Genomic DNA, 15,741 nt, shown 5'->3' on the forward strand with positions numbered 1-15,741 from the left:
GCTTTTGTTGCTGTCTCTTCCCCGCTACAACTCCGTGTGTTTTTTGCTGCAACCTTACAGCAGTTGACAGAGGATGCAGCCACCCTTTGGTTGAATTCGTTGTAACAATTGACAGGCATTGGCATCACGGAAAGTGAAAAAAAAGAAAAGAACAATGGGTTGGCGGCAGAGCAGAGCAGCAGGAGGAGAAGCAGCAGCACTAGGAGAGCAACAGCATCAAGAGTTGTGACAGTGAGGTGAAAGGGCTGTCTAGATGTCGCTGACGTCGCAGGGCTGCAGCGCCATGTGCATGCGCTCCAGCGCCCGCTCCACGCGCCCCCGCAGCTCTGCGTCTGCGCACTGCACCTTGCCGCTCTTGGGGTTGATCACCACGTGCTGCCCATTCACCTCCACAAACACCAGGCCCTGCAGTTGTTTTTGGCGGCAGCAAGGATGGTTCTGCCCTTGCCAACATCAGCGGTCACGCATGGCTAGCGTCCAGGGCCCGCTGGTGCCACCCCCCGCTGCCTGCGCACTACACCCACCCACCTGATCTGCATCCAACCGCGCCGGCCCAAACTGCGCGTTCAGCAGGGCTGTGATGATGCCCAACTCGGCGGCGGCCACCGCCTCCAGGTCCCCAGCCTTGAGCGCCTGGTGCCGCTGCACCTCGATAGCGGGCAGGCCGGGCGGCTGGCCCGCCGCCTGCAGCACCACAGCTACCACAGCATCCGCCACCATGTCGGCATCGCTGCCACCGCACCACTCCAAGATTGCGTGGCCGCTGCTGGCGCCGCTGGCCGCCTCGACTGGCTGGTAGGTCAGCGTGACTGCGTCGCCGATGCGCAGAATCTGGCCGCCCTTGGTCGGTGACCCTCCAGCAGCATCCACGCGCCCCAGGTCTCCCGCACCCTGCGTGCCTTCAAACATCATCTCTAGCGCCAGCCGCACCTGCAGGGGTAGGAGCCATGTCAGGCAGGCAGAAGGGCCAGCAAGATAGCCTCACAGCCAGACTGGTGACTGGCATATGCAGCTGGCCACCACAACCTGGAGCCCCAGTCCGACACGAGCGCACCTCTGAGAAGGGGCGGTGCAGGGGCATAGCCTGCCGCTGCACCACGCGCCCTGGGTGCAGCTTGGTGAAGCGGGGCAGGTCATCGTGGTGCATGAGCGTGCGTGCGCCGCCGCGAGACTGCACCAGCAGGCCGCGCACCGCCGCGCCCTGCGCTGGCGCCTTCTCTCCCAGCCGCCCCACCGCCTTGGCCGTGCGCTCCGTGCGGTGCTCAATCAGCACCGGCTGCGTGACCTTAGGCATGTAGAGGGCGCGTGGGATGTTGAGTGCCGCCGCGTGCTGCTCCAGCGCCTTCTTCAGCCGCCCCATCTCTGTGGCCTCGCCATGCACCAGCACCACGTGCGGCGGCTGCAGCGCATCCAGGAACTCGCTGGTCTGAGGGAAGTCGGCATGAGCGGAGAAGGAGATAGCATCCACTTGCATGCGCAGAGGCACCTGCAGGGCAGGGGGGCAGGGGTCAGGCAGGGAGGTGGTGCAGGCGAGGCCAATGCATGGACACAAGGAGGCAAGCAGATGGCAGCTGCCAGGCTACAGTTGGGCTACTGGGCTGGAGGCTGGCATGCAGCAGCGGCGTCGGTGGCAGGTCCCAATCCGCCCAGCCCTGCCACAAGGCGCTGCAGCACCACCCACCTTGACTCCATTGCGCGTCATCACTTCTGACGGGTTGCCCAGAATGTCGCGAGCCAGCGTGCCCTGTACCGCAAAGTCGGCAATCACCACACAGTTGCGAGCGTCCTCGCACCATGCCTCAAAGAGCTCCCGGGACATGCCGCTCTGCAAGGGACAGGAGAGGGCGAGGGGGAACACAGCAGATGGACTCGGTGTGCTGCCCTGATCTGCTGGTCTGTGCCTGCCTGCCTTCCTGCCGGCCTGGCTCCCCCTATCTCAACCCCTCCTCCACCCCACCCCAGCCTTGCCTGCAGCATGGAGGGTGTGGCCATGACCACGCAGGGGCCCACATCATCAAAGTGCGCCGCTGACTTGAGGTGGGAGATGTGCTTGAACTCAAAGGGGTTGGCCACGGTGAAGGCGCGCTTGATGTCCTCGTTCATCATCTCGATGTACGCCTTGTACACGCTGATGGCGCGACGCGCCAGACCGCTAGCCTGCGGGGGTGGGGGTGGAGGGCGTGGCGGGGGGTGTTGGCAACAGGAAGGGATACATAGGCCCTGGTGGATGGGTAGAGGGCAGCGGGAGCCCAGCAAGCACCGTGGCCTGCAATGCTGCACTCAGGCCAAGACCAAACAAGGGCTCACCGTGTCCGGCCCAGCCACCAGAGCCCCCCGGTTCCCACCCCCATGAGAACCACCCAGCCCATCCCCCGGAACACACACCTGGTAGATGGGCACCCCATGCAGCTCCGGGTGCCGCTCCCAGTACTCCTCCAGGATGAGCAGCAGCTCCTGGGCCCGCCCCAGCGCCACGACCGGCAGCAGCACGCGCCCTCCGCGTGCCACCGCGGTGTGTATGCGCTGCACAAAGCGCTGCTCGCGCTCCTCGCGCGGCAGGTGGCGCGACACGCCATACGTGCTCTCCACCACCACAATGTGCGGGCGCTGGGCGGGCAGGTCGGCGGCGGGCATGTGGCGGTCAGGGATGCGCGAGTAGTCGCCCGTGTACAGCAGCCGCATGCCGCCAACCTCCACCATGAACATGGCGGCGCCCAGCACGTGCCCCGCTCGGTACGCGGTGACGCGGATGCCATCCAGGTCCACAGTCTGGTGGAAGTCGATGACCTCGGTGCGCTCCATGGCGGCGTCCAGGTCGCGCTCGCTGTACAGGCCCTCGCCTGCGGCAGGAGAAGGGGCGGGGAGAGGGGAAGGTGGAAGGTGGCTGGGCAAGGAGCGGGATGCATTGAGGGCAGGGCTGATGATGGCGCTACCCGTGCAACCAGCCCGGCTGCCGGCACCGATGATGTAACCCACGCATCAGAGACCCCGCCCGCACCCCACCCTCTCTCACCTGAGCCTCCCTTGCTGACTTTGACAAAGTCCTTGAGCAGCGTGTGCACGATGGCCTTGGTGGGGTGCGTCATGAGCACGCGGCCCCGGAAGCTGGTGTGGCCGGTGACGTAGGGCACCGCAGCGCAGTGGTCCAGGTGGAAGTGTGTGACCAGCATGGCGTCCACCTCGGACAGGTCCACCTCGTCAAAGAAGGGCAGCGAGGCGATCCCGAAGAAGCCGGGGTGCACTCCGCAGTCCAGCATCACCGTCTTGCCGCAATAGCGCACGATGATGCAGGAGCGCCCCACCTCCTGCCCCGCGCCCAGCGGCAGAATCTGCGCAGAGAAGAGTGGATGCGGGAGAGGCGTCAGGGGCGGGGCAGGGTGGAGGCGACTTGGGTTAGTAGGCGGCGAGGCGGAGGAAGCGCCGCCCGCCCGCCCGCGCAGCCTGGTCTGCAGCCCATGAACCCGCGCCGCGAGCTTCTGGGTCCCCACCTGCACTACACTGTCATCTGGCGTCCCATCCGCGTCGGACTTGCGTTTCTGCGGGAGTGTGGAGGCCGCTGGCGCCATGTCGGCGCCTGCCACAGTCGCCCTTTGCCTGCTGCACCTGATGTGTGGATTTACGAAGAAGAGTAAGAAGGAGCGTCGATTGCTCGCGAAGCCGGCACACGCCGGTACACTGTACAGCGCACAGGCGGAGCTGCGGATCACCTCACCCCCCTCCAGTGATCAGGGCGCAGCCAAGCGATCAGCGAGTGTTTTAGGACCATCGAGCAGCGCTAACGCCAGCTTTCTCAGTCAACCAAATGGTGAGAAGGTGATCGCTGGCCAGACGCCATGGCTCCCACCCCTTCGGAGCTGCCCAAGAAGAAGACGTTGAAGGTCGAGGTGCGCCCAGCCCAAACTTGCGGCACCGGCTGGCGGTCTGTTTCCAGCAGTGGCTCTGTTTGCTGCCCACGGGCAGCAAAGTGAATAGCAATTGGCGGGGTGACATACAGCCTGGCCGGCGCGACATGTAGCGGCTGCCTGACCTGCCGCAGCTGGCGAGCGCCGCCCACTCTGACCCCGCTTCCACTGCCGCGCAGGTGCCAGAGGAGGAGGCGCTGCAATTTGGGGTGCAACACGATGAGCCGTCGGCCCATGGTTCTGCTTCCTCTGCGTCCCGCAAGTACAGGTGCGGGGAGTGAGGCGAGGCGTTGGGTGCTGCCTCGGCCACTCGCCACCATCGGTTGTGCAACCCGTCAATAAAGCTGAGCTGCTCGCTATGTCGCCCTCACTCTCCGCTGTCCAGCACCCATTTGCTCTGCATCTTCCTGCTGCACTCACCGGATGCAGCCCTGGCGCCATGATCCGGGAAGCCGCTTCATGGGTGGGGCTGACGCGCACGCCGCGCACTGGCGGCCGCGTCAGTGTCAACCCTCTGTCGCGAGCTGCTGGGGACGCGAAGTACGCAACCACCAAATCACTGAAGGAGGGGGACAGGACAGGGTCCAAGGTACGGTGTGCTAGCTATACTTTAAGCTTCTCGCAGGCGGGCTAGTTTGGCAGCACAGGCACCTGTGCCATGCGCAGCTACCTGAAGGCATCCCGCTGTTGCACCCGCAGGAGAGCGATTTGGGGGCAACCGGCGTGGAGCATGTGGAGAAGACGCGCATTGTCTATATCGACCCGGCTGCGCAGAAGGCGGCGGGCCAGGAGTTTGTGTCCAACCGCGTGGTCACATCTAAGTACAATGTCATCACCTTCCTGCCCATCTTTCTGTTTGAGATGTTCTCCCGCGTGGCCTACCTCTACTTCCTGCTCCAGGTGTGCTATCCTGACATTGAAGCGGGCGGGCAATGCAAGGAAGCAGAACAGGAGCAGCAGAACAGGGTTGCCCGCCCAGCCTTGCTGCCTGGTGTTGCTGCGGAAACAGGCATGCCACCCTGGCCTTACCCAACTCTTCTGTTCCCTGTCACAGGCGGGCCTGTCGTGGTGGAGCGTCATCTCGCCTTTTAGCGGCTATGGCTCCACCGCCGCGCTGGTGTTTGTGCTGGCAGTTGCGGGGGTGACATCTATCTGGGAGGACGTGAAACGGCACCAGGAGGACAAACGCATGAACACCAGCATCACCCACAGGCTCAGCCCAGACGGTGCGTGCCCGCTGCTGGAAATCGCCTGCTGCAGCTGTGCCTTCTGCTGGCCGCGCTGGTCCAGCACCCACATGCCAGCGTTGAACAGCTGCGATCGGCTTGCCAGTGCGGGAGCACCCACCTGAAGGTTCATCCCTAACCTGTTTGGCAGCGCATTTGCTTGTGCACCTGCAGGCGATGTCAAGGACATCCCATGGACGGATGTGCGGGTCGGTGATGTGATTGTGGTCAGGGACAACGAGCTGTTCCCTGCCGACCTCATGTGCCTTTACTCTTCGCTCCCCGAGAACGTGTGCTTTATCAAGACCACCAACCTGGATGGCGAGACCAACCTGAAAATCAAGAAGCCACTGGACCTCAAGGGCCTGCCGGTGGGTGGGCGGGCGGAGGCCCAAGTAGGCAGCTTTGATGCTGGTGCTGCCATGGATGCAGGCGCGTGTCTGCTTGCCTTCCTGCTCAGTGTGCCCGCCTACTGTCCACCCCCTGCAGGTTCCGGAGGTGAAGGATGTGATGGCGCTGCAGCTGAACCTGACTGCAGAGGAGGCCAACAAGAACCTGCACAAGTTCAGGGGCAAGGCGCAGCTGGTGGACGAACGCTTCCGCGACATGCCGCTCAGTCCTGGGGCGAGCGCGGGAACGAATGGCACAGGTGTGTGGTAGCCTCACTTTCCTCTCAGCCTCCCAGGCAGGATGCTGATCATGGCTGCTGCTGCTTGCTGGCCCTACGTATCCCATGCAGACGGGCCCAGCAACTCCGTGGAGATCCCGGTGACCATGAACGAGATGCTGCTGCGTGGCTGCATGCTGAGGAACACCGAGGTGACTCTGCATCCATGACGCAGAGGGGGCATGTAGCCGGCCTCTGCTGTGTGGGAGCTAGGCGCAGTGAACAGCTGTCCTAGCACCTCTCCTGTGCGTGTGTGGCTGCAGTACATTGCTGGCATGGTAATCTACACCGGCAAGGAGACGCGCATCCAAATGAACGCCGCCAAGACGCCGCTCAAAGTTGGTGAGTCGTATCCCCACTGCCGCTTTCACGAACCTGCGTTAATCTTTCATGCACTCTGCTGGCCATTGTCGTCCTTGCATGCCCGTCCTTGCCTCCCACCACCCCCGCTGTGCGCACTGCGCCTCCCCTGCAGGCTCCTTTGACCTCTTCCTCAACCTTCAGATCGCGCTAGTCATCGCCATGCAGCTGGCCATGTGCCTGTTCTGCGCCATTGCCAACTATGTGTGGATCCAACAGGCCGGCAAGAAGCGATACTACCTTGTCCTGGAGACGTACGTGGAAGGCAACTGGCAGAACGCGGGCGCCCAGATCTGCCTTACCTTCCTCACCTTCTGGATCCTGCTCTCCTACCTCGTCCCCATCTCCCTCTTTGTCACGCTGGAGATCGTCAAGTTTGTGCAGGTGAGGGCATGGTGGGGCGCATCCTGGCTCACCTGCCAGACCTGCCAAAGGAGTTACCTGTGCGGGGAGGGCGCTGGAGGGCTGTGATGGCTACTGGAGGCGAGGTGCAAACATTTCCTGAGCTGCCCCCGCCTATCGCAGGGCTTAGGCTTCATCAACTTTGACCGTGACATGCGCGATTCCAAGACCAAGGCTTGGGTGCGCTGCCGCAACTCCAAACTTAACGAGGACCTGGGCAAGGTTCGTGGGGCAGGCTGGATATGTGGGGGGCCAGGGCCAGCAGCAGGGGGGTCAATCAGCCAGCGTGTGCCCTGTCACCAAACACCGCAGCATCACACACACCAAAGTACTGTACCCTCCATGCTGCTGCGCCGTGCAGGTCGAATACATTTTCAGCGACAAAACAGGCACTCTGACGTCCAATGAGATGCAGCTGCGCCAGATCGCGGTCAAGGGCGTGGCCTATGGCAGTGCCGACCTGCGCCTGGAGGAGCACATGGACAAGACGGGCCTGCGCGGCCTGCGTCTCTTTGACCACCGCCTGTACAAGGCGGCCGCCAGGGTGCAGCGCTCCTCCTCCTGGAGTGGCCTCATCACGGCGGGCGGCAGCCGCGGCGACATCATGGCGCACCCCACCAGCTTCCCCAACCTCGAGTCCGCAGGCTCGCTGGGGCTGGAGGCAGGCGGCGAGGAGGGGGCTGGTGAGGAGTACGCGACCAGCTCGCCTCCAGGTGCGCGCTTCTTGGTTTCTCTGCAGCCCTGTGCAGATGCTGCGACTGCTGGGTGTGTGCTGACGGGAGCTGGATGCTGATGGGGGCGCTTCCTTCCACCCATGTGCTGCAGCAGGCCAGAAGCACGACTGGGATGAGGGCAGCACCGCGCTGGGCCACCACCTGATCGACTTCTGGACCAACATCTGCCTCTGCCAATCTCTCATCCTGGAGAAGAACCCACTGGGTGGCCTCGACTTGTACCAGGTGAGCGCAACACATGGGCAGCCACGCGGGCAGGCATGCCGGCACCGCACGTGCGCGTTGTGGTCGCCCAAAGCAGCGCTGGCCTCTGCTGCACAGTCTCAACTTGCCCCAGCCTTCACTGTCCGCTGTTTTCAGGGCCCCTCTCCCGACGAGGTGGCGCTGGTGGATGCTGCGAGGCAGATGGGTTTTGAGTTTAAGGAGCGCACCCAGTCGGGCGTGAAGCTGGACATGCTGGGGGAATTGGTGGCGTACGAGGTGCTCAACGTGATGGAGTACAGCTCAGACAGGTGCGGCACGGCGCAGGAGGCAGCATTTCAATGCGGATGGTGCCGATGGCAATGGTGGTGTGACCAGCAGGTTGCCGGCAGTTGTGTGCCGTCCCGCTCACCCAGCTCCTGCCTGCATGTCCCCCTTGCCTCTCGCGCAGGGGCTGCATGAGCGTGGTTGCACGCGCCCCCGACGGCACCATCCGCCTCTACTGCAAGGGCTCTGATGCCAAGGTGATGAAGAAGATTCGTGGCGACACTCCCGCCGACCTGATGGACAACACCAATGCCAACCTGCACTACTTTGCCAAGCAGGCACGCTGCTGCAAGCGCTGCTGGCTGCCATGCATCCAGACTCCCTACCCTGCCGTGATGTTTGCCCAGCCAGCGCTTTGTGCCGCCTGCCCAGCGTGACCCAGTGTGCTCGGTGTGCGCCTGCAGGGCCTGCGCACGCTGGTGCTGGGCACCAAGATCATCCCCAAGGAGCAGTACCAGGCCTGGGACCGCGAGTACCAGGAGGCGGCTGCCAGCTTCTCGCAGCGTGACGAGAAACTGGAGAAGCTGGGCAAGGAGATTGAGGAGGGCCTGGAACTGATTGGCGTGACTGCCATCGAGGATAAGCTGCAGGTGGGGCGGCGGCTATGCCTGGGTACAGCCACCTGCAGCTTGCAGCGGCAGTATCGTGCAGCGGGTTTCTGACCCCTGTCTATAGCCATACAGAGGCTGCTGACGCCACTCACCAGCTTACCGTAACCGTCGGCTGTCTGCCTGACCTGCCATGCAGGAAGGCGTGCCTGCCGCCATCCAGACGCTGCTGGACGCCAGCATCCGCGTGTGGATGATCACGGGGGACAAGCAGGAGACGGCGGTGAACATCGCGGTGTCCTGCCGCCTGGTGTCCAACCCAGACGACGTCATGATGCTCAATGTGGACGAGAAGGCCACCAGTGAGTGGCGCTTTTTGGGGGGCAGGCACTGGCCTGCACGCCTGGGACCTGGGCAGCCATCCGTGGGCAAACAGGGGGCGGTCCTGCATCCGCGCTTCACATGTCTGCCGCGCGCACGCTGTCGTTGACGCCCCCTGGCTTCCCCTGTATGCAGCCGCTGCCACGGATGCCGACGAGCTGCTTGATTCCTTCCTGCGCCGCGTGGCCGCCCTGTACGAGCACGACACCGGGGCAGAGGTGTGGAGATGAGCCATGCTGCTGCCCCCCACTGTTTTAAGCCTGGCTTCCAGCGGTCAGAAGCAGCTCGTTTCGGCTGCCCAGCTCATTGTGGGCTGGCCTCTCCCCCGCCTGCAGCTGCCGTCCATGGACAATCCTGTGGAGGCTGTCGCTACCATCCATTCTGAGTGGCAGAAGGCTGAGCTGGCAGTGGATGGCCCCACTCTCAACTTTGTGCTGGCCGACGACGCGATGCGGCACAAGCTGGCGGTGCTGTCAGCGCACTGCAGCGGCGTGGTGGTGAGCCGCTCCTCGCCATCACAGAAGGCCGCCATCGTGCGCATGATGACCAAGTACGAGATGTGGAAGGCGGCGGGGAGCACACGCGGGCTGCGCCGCTGGTACGCCATGCACCGCCGCAGGCTGCAGGTGAGCTTTCGCGGGGGTCTGGGCTGAGCAAGAGGGGGAGGAGGACCAGCTGGCGCAGGCAGGCAGCCACCATTGCTCTGCATGTAGGCCCTGATTTGCTCCCTGCCTTCTCCCACACCCGGCTTGTGCTTCTGCGCTGCAGGGCAAGATGCTGTCCATCGGCGACGGCGCTAACGACGTGGCCATGCTGCAGACGGCAGATGTGGGCATCGGCATCATGGGCAAGGAGGGGCGCCAGGCGGTGAACAACTCAGACTACGCCATCGCCCAGTTCAGGTGGGCAAGGTGGAGTGGTGACCAGTCAGCCAGGAAAGCGGACATCAAACCACGCCCCACAACACTGCTCCCCTGGTGCTGCCCGCAGGTTCCTGGTCCCGCTGCTGCTGGTGCATGGCAACCTGTCCTACTACCGCCTGGCCCGCCTCATCAAGTACTCCTTCTACAAGAACATCACCTTTGCCTTCGTGCTCTTCTACTACCAGTTCTACGCCGGCTTCTCGGGGCAGGCCCTGGTGGACTCCATCACCGCTGCCGTCTTCAATGTCGTCTTCACCTCTCTCCCCATCCTCTTCTTCTCCATCCTGGACCGGCCCGTGAAAAACCTCAAGGCCCTTGTGCGCTACCCGCAGGTGGGCAGCGGGTTGCCTGGCTGCATCGCTTGCTGCCTGCCATGGCTTTGGGCCCTCCAGCACCCGATCCCGCCCTGCTGCCGCCTGCCACCCTCCCTCAACCCCTCCCACTCCCCACCCTGCCTGCAGCTGTACAACAAGCGCCACTCTCGCTCACTGACCACGCTGACCTTCTGGAAGACGGGTGTGCTGATGGGCATGGTGCACGGCGCCGTCTGCTTCTTCATCCCCTACTACTCCCTGGCCACCAGCGGGCGCCACAACATCACCGACGTCTACTCCCTGGGCAAGGTGGCCTTTGTGGCGCTGCTGGGCGCGGTGACGCTGGAGGTGGCGCTGGTGGCGCGCTACTGGACCTGGCTGTTTGGGGTGCTCACCCTGCTCTCCTACGCACTCGTCTACCCCTACCTCGTCATCTTCCCGCTGGCAGGTGCGGTGGCAGGGGAGGGCAGGCACACAGCTGCTTGCCTAGCAGCCGCCTGCTGCTGCTTGCGCTGCTGTGCCCATGGTACAGATCGCAGTGACGCTCTCTGATTGTGTGCTCTCTGGCCTCGCATCGACTGCCCCTGCCCCGCTTGTCCTCCCGTCGCCTGGCCCTGCCCCACTTGTCCTGCAGAGCTGTGGGTGGGCTTCTACGACCCCTCCAACATCGGCGTGTCTGACGAGGTGCTGGCAAGCGCCACCTTCTGGTTTGTCATCCTGGTCTGCTACGTGATCACCTTTGGGTCCCGCTTCCTGGAGCGCACAGCCAACTGGGCCTTCAAGCCGCAGGACTCGTACATCCTGTCGGAGAAGGTGCGGCAGGCGGTCGACGCACTGTGACAGCACTGCGGCATGGCAGGGCCTCCATACAGCTTAGCATTGCACTTTTCCCCACCCAAGCCTCTCGCTTGCTGCTGCTCTTCTGTGGCCTGCAGGAGCGCAAGGACGGGCTGATGGAGGACATGAGCGCCCCCACCCGCAAACGCCTGGCCGAGCTGGGCACTGTGCGGCTGCGCAGCAGCAGCAAGGCTGTGGCAGACCTAGAGCGGGGTGCCGACGAGCTGTCGTCGAGCGACGTGCCGCCGCTGCGTGCGCGCTACGGCAGCGGCGCCTCGCAGCAGGTGAGCAGGGAGGCGGATGGCGAGGGCCTGGACACCGTGGGCAGCATGGGCAGCCCGCCTAGCGCGCTGGAGGTGAGCCACGACGGCAGGCCCAGCAACATGCAGGAGTGGGATGCGCTGGGGGCGCGGCCGTCCTCCATGGTGCGCTTTGCCACGCACGCCCGCAGCGCCAGCGGCACACAGTACCCCCTGCAGCGATGAATGTGAGATATAATTCCTGCCCCGCATTATTTTTTCACACGTGTAAGAACAGGACCGCAGTGTTTCTGGCCCTCGTGGCAGCTTTGGCGATGGGCGGGCGATGAGGACTGCTGTCGCGTCCAAATTTCGCCAATCAGCTGGCGATGGCACATTGAGGATTGGCGAAATGCGGGGGAGCCACCCTTGCGCCTGGCACAGCGCAGCGGCCACATGCGGCGCCGCTGTTGCTTTGTCGGCACTTGCCTCCCTTTTGGGGGACTGGGGGCGAAGCCCCCAGCAAGCTGGCGCTTGTTTAACACTATGGAGTGAAGTTCCTGAGGAAAATTGGCCATTTCTCCTCAAAATATTGGCGATGTCAGTCATGGGGGCTGGCGACGCGCTGGCGATGTCGCCCCGCCGCCTGCCCTCATTTAGCCAGCCCTGGCTGGCGATGGCCTTCGGCCAATCGCCAGCCAGAGCCGTTTTTTGGCCCGATTTCGCCAGCATTTGGCGATTTCGCCAGCTTTCAGAAACACTGCAGGACCGCCACTCGGCGCCTCGCTGGCGCCGCCCATGTGCTGTGGAGGATTGTTTCGGAGCAGCCTGGTTCCTCTCGCATGTGTTTCGTGACATAGATACACTCAGATATCAGAATAAACCGCTAGGCAGAGCCAAACAGTGGCTCCCTTCTGCTTCTGCATCCTTCAAGCGCAAATTCCGCCGAGAGAGCACCAGTGTCAGGCGGAGTAGGGCAGGAGGTCCGCTATGGAGCCCACGCAACCACTGGGCGTCGCCGCCACCGCCGCCGCCGTAGAGAGCTCCTGGGGCGCTCTCACCCTTGATGTTCTTCAAAATGTGGTCCACACCATTGAAGTCTTGCCTACCCACCAAGCCAACCGGAGTCTTGCAGCTCTTCGGCAGCTGAACCGGCACTACCGAGGGGCCGTAGACGCCGCTCGCCACCACTGGGCGGTGCGCCCCCTGCAAACTGAGCAGGTCTGTTGTTGACTCCTGCCAGATTTTTGCCATTTTGACATTGCATTGCCCATCCCTAGATGGCTAGCTTGCTAGCACGTGTCCCCCGCAACCAACCATAACTGCCCAACCAACCCCGCTCGCCGCCCATCCCCGCAGGTGCTGGTAGGCGCACTGCGGAACTGGGTGCACCTGCGCCAGCTGGAACTGGAGGAGAGCGATCTGGGGCCTCTTGTGCTGGATGCCCTGGTGGCCTGCCGGCAGCTGGAGACGCTCAGGCTGACTGCATGTGCGCTGTTGTCGCCCCGTGTGTTTGTGGCAGCGGCCCACTTGCCCTCCCTGCGGCGCCTCGACATTGAGCTGAGCGGGAGGCTTCCTTTTGGAGCCAGCCTTGCTGCCCTGACGGGCTGCACGGCACTGACGGCTCTGACATTGAGCCAGTTCCATGGCGAGGTGGGTGGGGAATTGATGACCAACATGCATGGGCTGCCCTGGGCTGTGGCATCACGATTCCGTCGCCTCACAATCCCTGCCTGTGCAGGATATAGCACTCGAGGTGGTGCAGGTGGTCAAGGCAGCCACCGGCCTGCGCCATTTAGGGCTCAACCGTGCGGTGCGGACAGTTGGTGAGCCTGCCGGCATCGCCATGTCCAGAGGGTGTGTTTGCCCCAGGTCGCCAGCACATTAGATAAACTTGTTCCACTCTCCCATGCAGCGGCGCAAGCCCAGCAGGCGTTCGACATCGGCCATTTTGCAAGGCAGCTCACATCTCTCATGCTGAAGTGCTCGTTCACCAGCGATGACGCCTTCTGCCAGCTTTTTGCGCAGCTCACCAACCTGAGACGGCTCGACATCTCCGGTGCGCTCTGCTTAATCAGCTGGCAGCGGGCCGGGAAGGAGGGGGGAGGGGAGCGGAACATGCGCTGCCTGATGAGTCAGCTATTCCTTGTATACACAGCGGACAGCTATAGGGCACGTGCACCATGCACCAACCTGCTGCAGGCAGTCGTAAGCTCACGGATGATGGCTTGCGGGGCATCACAGCCTTGGCTGCCAGTCTGACTGCGCTGGTTTTGCAGGGGGGCCACAGTGTATCAGAGGATGGGGCAACAGCACTTTGTTTCCTTACAAACCTGCGTTGTCTGGACCTGGCTTACAGGTGGGCTGGCCCTGCTTGTTCCAGTCTGCCATGCCAATCCATTGCTGGTGTGTGTTGCCAGCCAGGGAAGATAATGTGGCAGTTGGTCTGAAACCGCTCCCTCGTGCCTGCTGCTTGTGTCACCCAAATGTAGCAACGCGATGAGCGGCGATGCGTCGCTGCCTATGATTGCTGGAGCTCACCAGCAGGCAAATCGTTTTTGTAGGCATGCAACTCTGGTTGCTCCTCTGCTTGCTGACATGTTTACGTCTTTATGTGCAGCTGACGGAGATTGATGTTCGTGGTTGCCCTCGGGCATGCACCCCAACCGCATTCGGCCACCTCTCACGACTGCACCACCTGCGCCGTCTGAGGTGCGGTGGCACAGCGCTCCTTGGTGCGGCGTGGTCCTAGCGGCGCTGCTGCTTTTATTGAGCGACCTATCACGCTGCATGCAGTGCCCAAGGGTGCCGTCTGCAGCCGGATGCCATCACAACCTTGGCAGCCATCACCACTTTGACGCATGTGAACCTGGCCGACAATCCCTCGCTAGGCGACGTGGCCGGGTTGCGCACCCTCAGGTGCTTCGCATGGGCACACACGTGGCATGCATGTGGCCATGCTGGCACACGTGCAACGAGGTGCATGCATGTGACGTGCATGACGCCCAGCTGTATGGTGCAGGGCGCTCGAGCTGCTGGATGTCAGCGACTGTGCGCTGTCGGACGACCAAGTGGCGCCGCTGCTGGCCAGCTTGCCGCAGGTGACCTTTCACAAGTCGCGCCCCTGCCATCTGAGCCTGTTTTTCGTGTGTTCAGACCAAAGAATGCCTCCCTTGGCCTTGCCATGCTGCAGTTGCGGACAGTGATCATGGGAGGGAATCCACTGCTGACTGGCGGTGCTCTCCAAGCGCTGGCGGCAGGGCCGGCACGCACTAGCCTGAAAACCCTGGTGGCCTCCGGGCTGCAGCTGGAGAATGAGACACTGGAGCAGGTGTTGCCTCAGGTAGGCATTTTGTGAGACAACAGGTGCAGCTGCTGCGCCGGTCCGTGGCACTAAGATTCTCTGTGGCATCGCTTTGTCCTGCAGTTGTCTGCCCTCTGCACTCTGGACGTGTCGGGCAACCAATCGCCTTTGGCGCTCGACATCCTGCTGGCTGCCGCCCGAGCCGCACCTTCACTGCACACCCTCGTGTGCTACGGACTCGAGTCGTCCTGGACCTCAACCCAAGGGTTGCACGACCTGCGAACGGCAGGCTCTGGCTACTCCCCTCTCCGCATCGTGATGTAAGCTGAGACAGGGAGGGAGGCATTATCAAAATGTCTTATATTCAAGCTGTTCTGGGCTGGCTTCCATTCTTGTATTTGGTAAGTTTCAGAACCATTGGCTTTTGAGCATTGCTCCTGAGCTCACAGGCACACCATCGAGATTCTGCCCCTACTCGTCCAGATCCAATTCATCCACTTCGCCAAACACAGCACCGTCGAAAGCAGCAGTGCCGGGCGGCTGGCCCTGGTACTGTGGTGGGGGTGGCCGGGCAGACGGATCAGTGCAGTGCCGCTTGGATGCATGCACTCCGTGCAGCAGCTGCCCCTGCTGCTGGTTATCCACAGTGGGCTGCCGCTCTGACAGCACGGGTCGCCTGCAGTTGGCGCTGGGTTGCTGGCTGGGGCCGAGGGCAAATGGGTCAAACTCTGCCTCTGCCAGCAGCCCTTGCAGCCAGCCTGCCGGTGCTCCGACCTGCTGCCGAGAGGCTGCTGCTGCGGCTGCTGCCGGGGACAGCTGCGAGCTAGCGTCCTGCTGCTGCTGTAGGTGGGCAGGAAGGCTGGTTGCATCGTCCTGCCATGCCTGGCGCTGCTGCTGCGGCGGCGGTGGTGACAAGCTGGGCATTGAGAAGTTGACAGACTCACTGTTTGCTGGGACCTGCTGCTGCTGCTGCTGCTGGGTGCCTGGTGCGGCAGCAGTCCGGGCCGGCAGTCCTGCTGAGGGCGGCGGCATTTGCTGTGGGGGCTGCCCAGGCGGTGCCCCACCTGGCACTGTGACGATGGATGGCCACACACAGTTGGAAATGGGTGGCAGCCTAGCATGCTGCACAGTATGAGCGCCAGCCAGCTGTGGCACCCCCCTGCCAGAGGACGGAGGAGGCGCTGCTGTCGCCAAAGAGGGCCAGGCACAGCTGGAGGAGGGGGCTGATGGCTGGCGTGCAAGGGGCGCATGAATCGCAGGCCCAGCAGGAGCCAGGGATGGCTGCTGCTGCCATGATGCTGCCGGCTGCACTAAGTGCGGTGGCGGTGCTGGCAGGGGGAGCAAGCGCGGCTGCTGCTGCTGCTGCTGTGCAGCTG

The 15,741-nt window shown here is 63.2% G+C and overlaps 2 protein-coding genes across 2 annotated transcripts; one reads left to right on the top strand and one right to left on the bottom strand.

Moving 5' to 3' along the window:
• Positions 1–249: 249 nt before the first annotated feature.
• Positions 250–3,566, bottom strand: CHLNCDRAFT_142438 (hypothetical protein; the record flags this gene model as incomplete). The annotated part of the gene is made up of 8 exons (XM_005850403.1): positions 250–405; positions 529–930; positions 1,055–1,486; positions 1,682–1,825; positions 2,011–2,157; positions 2,386–2,840; positions 3,014–3,329; positions 3,489–3,566. The coding sequence occupies 8 exons, from the start codon at positions 3,564–3,566 to the stop codon at positions 250–252; spliced, it is 2,130 nt and encodes a 709-aa protein (XP_005850465.1).
• A 1,125-nt stretch (positions 3,567–4,691) lies between these two features.
• Positions 4,692–10,537, top strand: CHLNCDRAFT_20630 (hypothetical protein; the record flags this gene model as incomplete). The annotated part of the gene is made up of 20 exons (XM_005850146.1): positions 4,692–4,802; positions 4,957–5,128; positions 5,303–5,499; positions 5,633–5,713; positions 5,891–5,947; positions 6,059–6,137; positions 6,271–6,539; positions 6,681–6,779; positions 6,919–7,101; positions 7,394–7,516; positions 7,652–7,803; positions 7,944–8,032; positions 8,095–8,156; positions 8,224–8,409; positions 8,567–8,710; positions 9,084–9,307; positions 9,368–9,374; positions 9,523–9,650; positions 9,739–10,003; positions 10,133–10,537. Coding segments are annotated over 20 exons (3,033 nt in total), but the record flags the coding sequence as incomplete, so codon positions are not given.
• Between the last annotated feature and the right edge of the window lie 5,204 nt (positions 10,538–15,741).

This window comes from Chlorella variabilis (genome assembly GCF_000147415.1).
Source record: "Chlorella variabilis unplaced genomic scaffold CHLNCscaffold_4, whole genome shotgun sequence".
In the NCBI taxonomy this organism is placed as follows: Eukaryota; Viridiplantae; Chlorophyta; class Trebouxiophyceae; order Chlorellales; family Chlorellaceae; genus Chlorella; species Chlorella variabilis.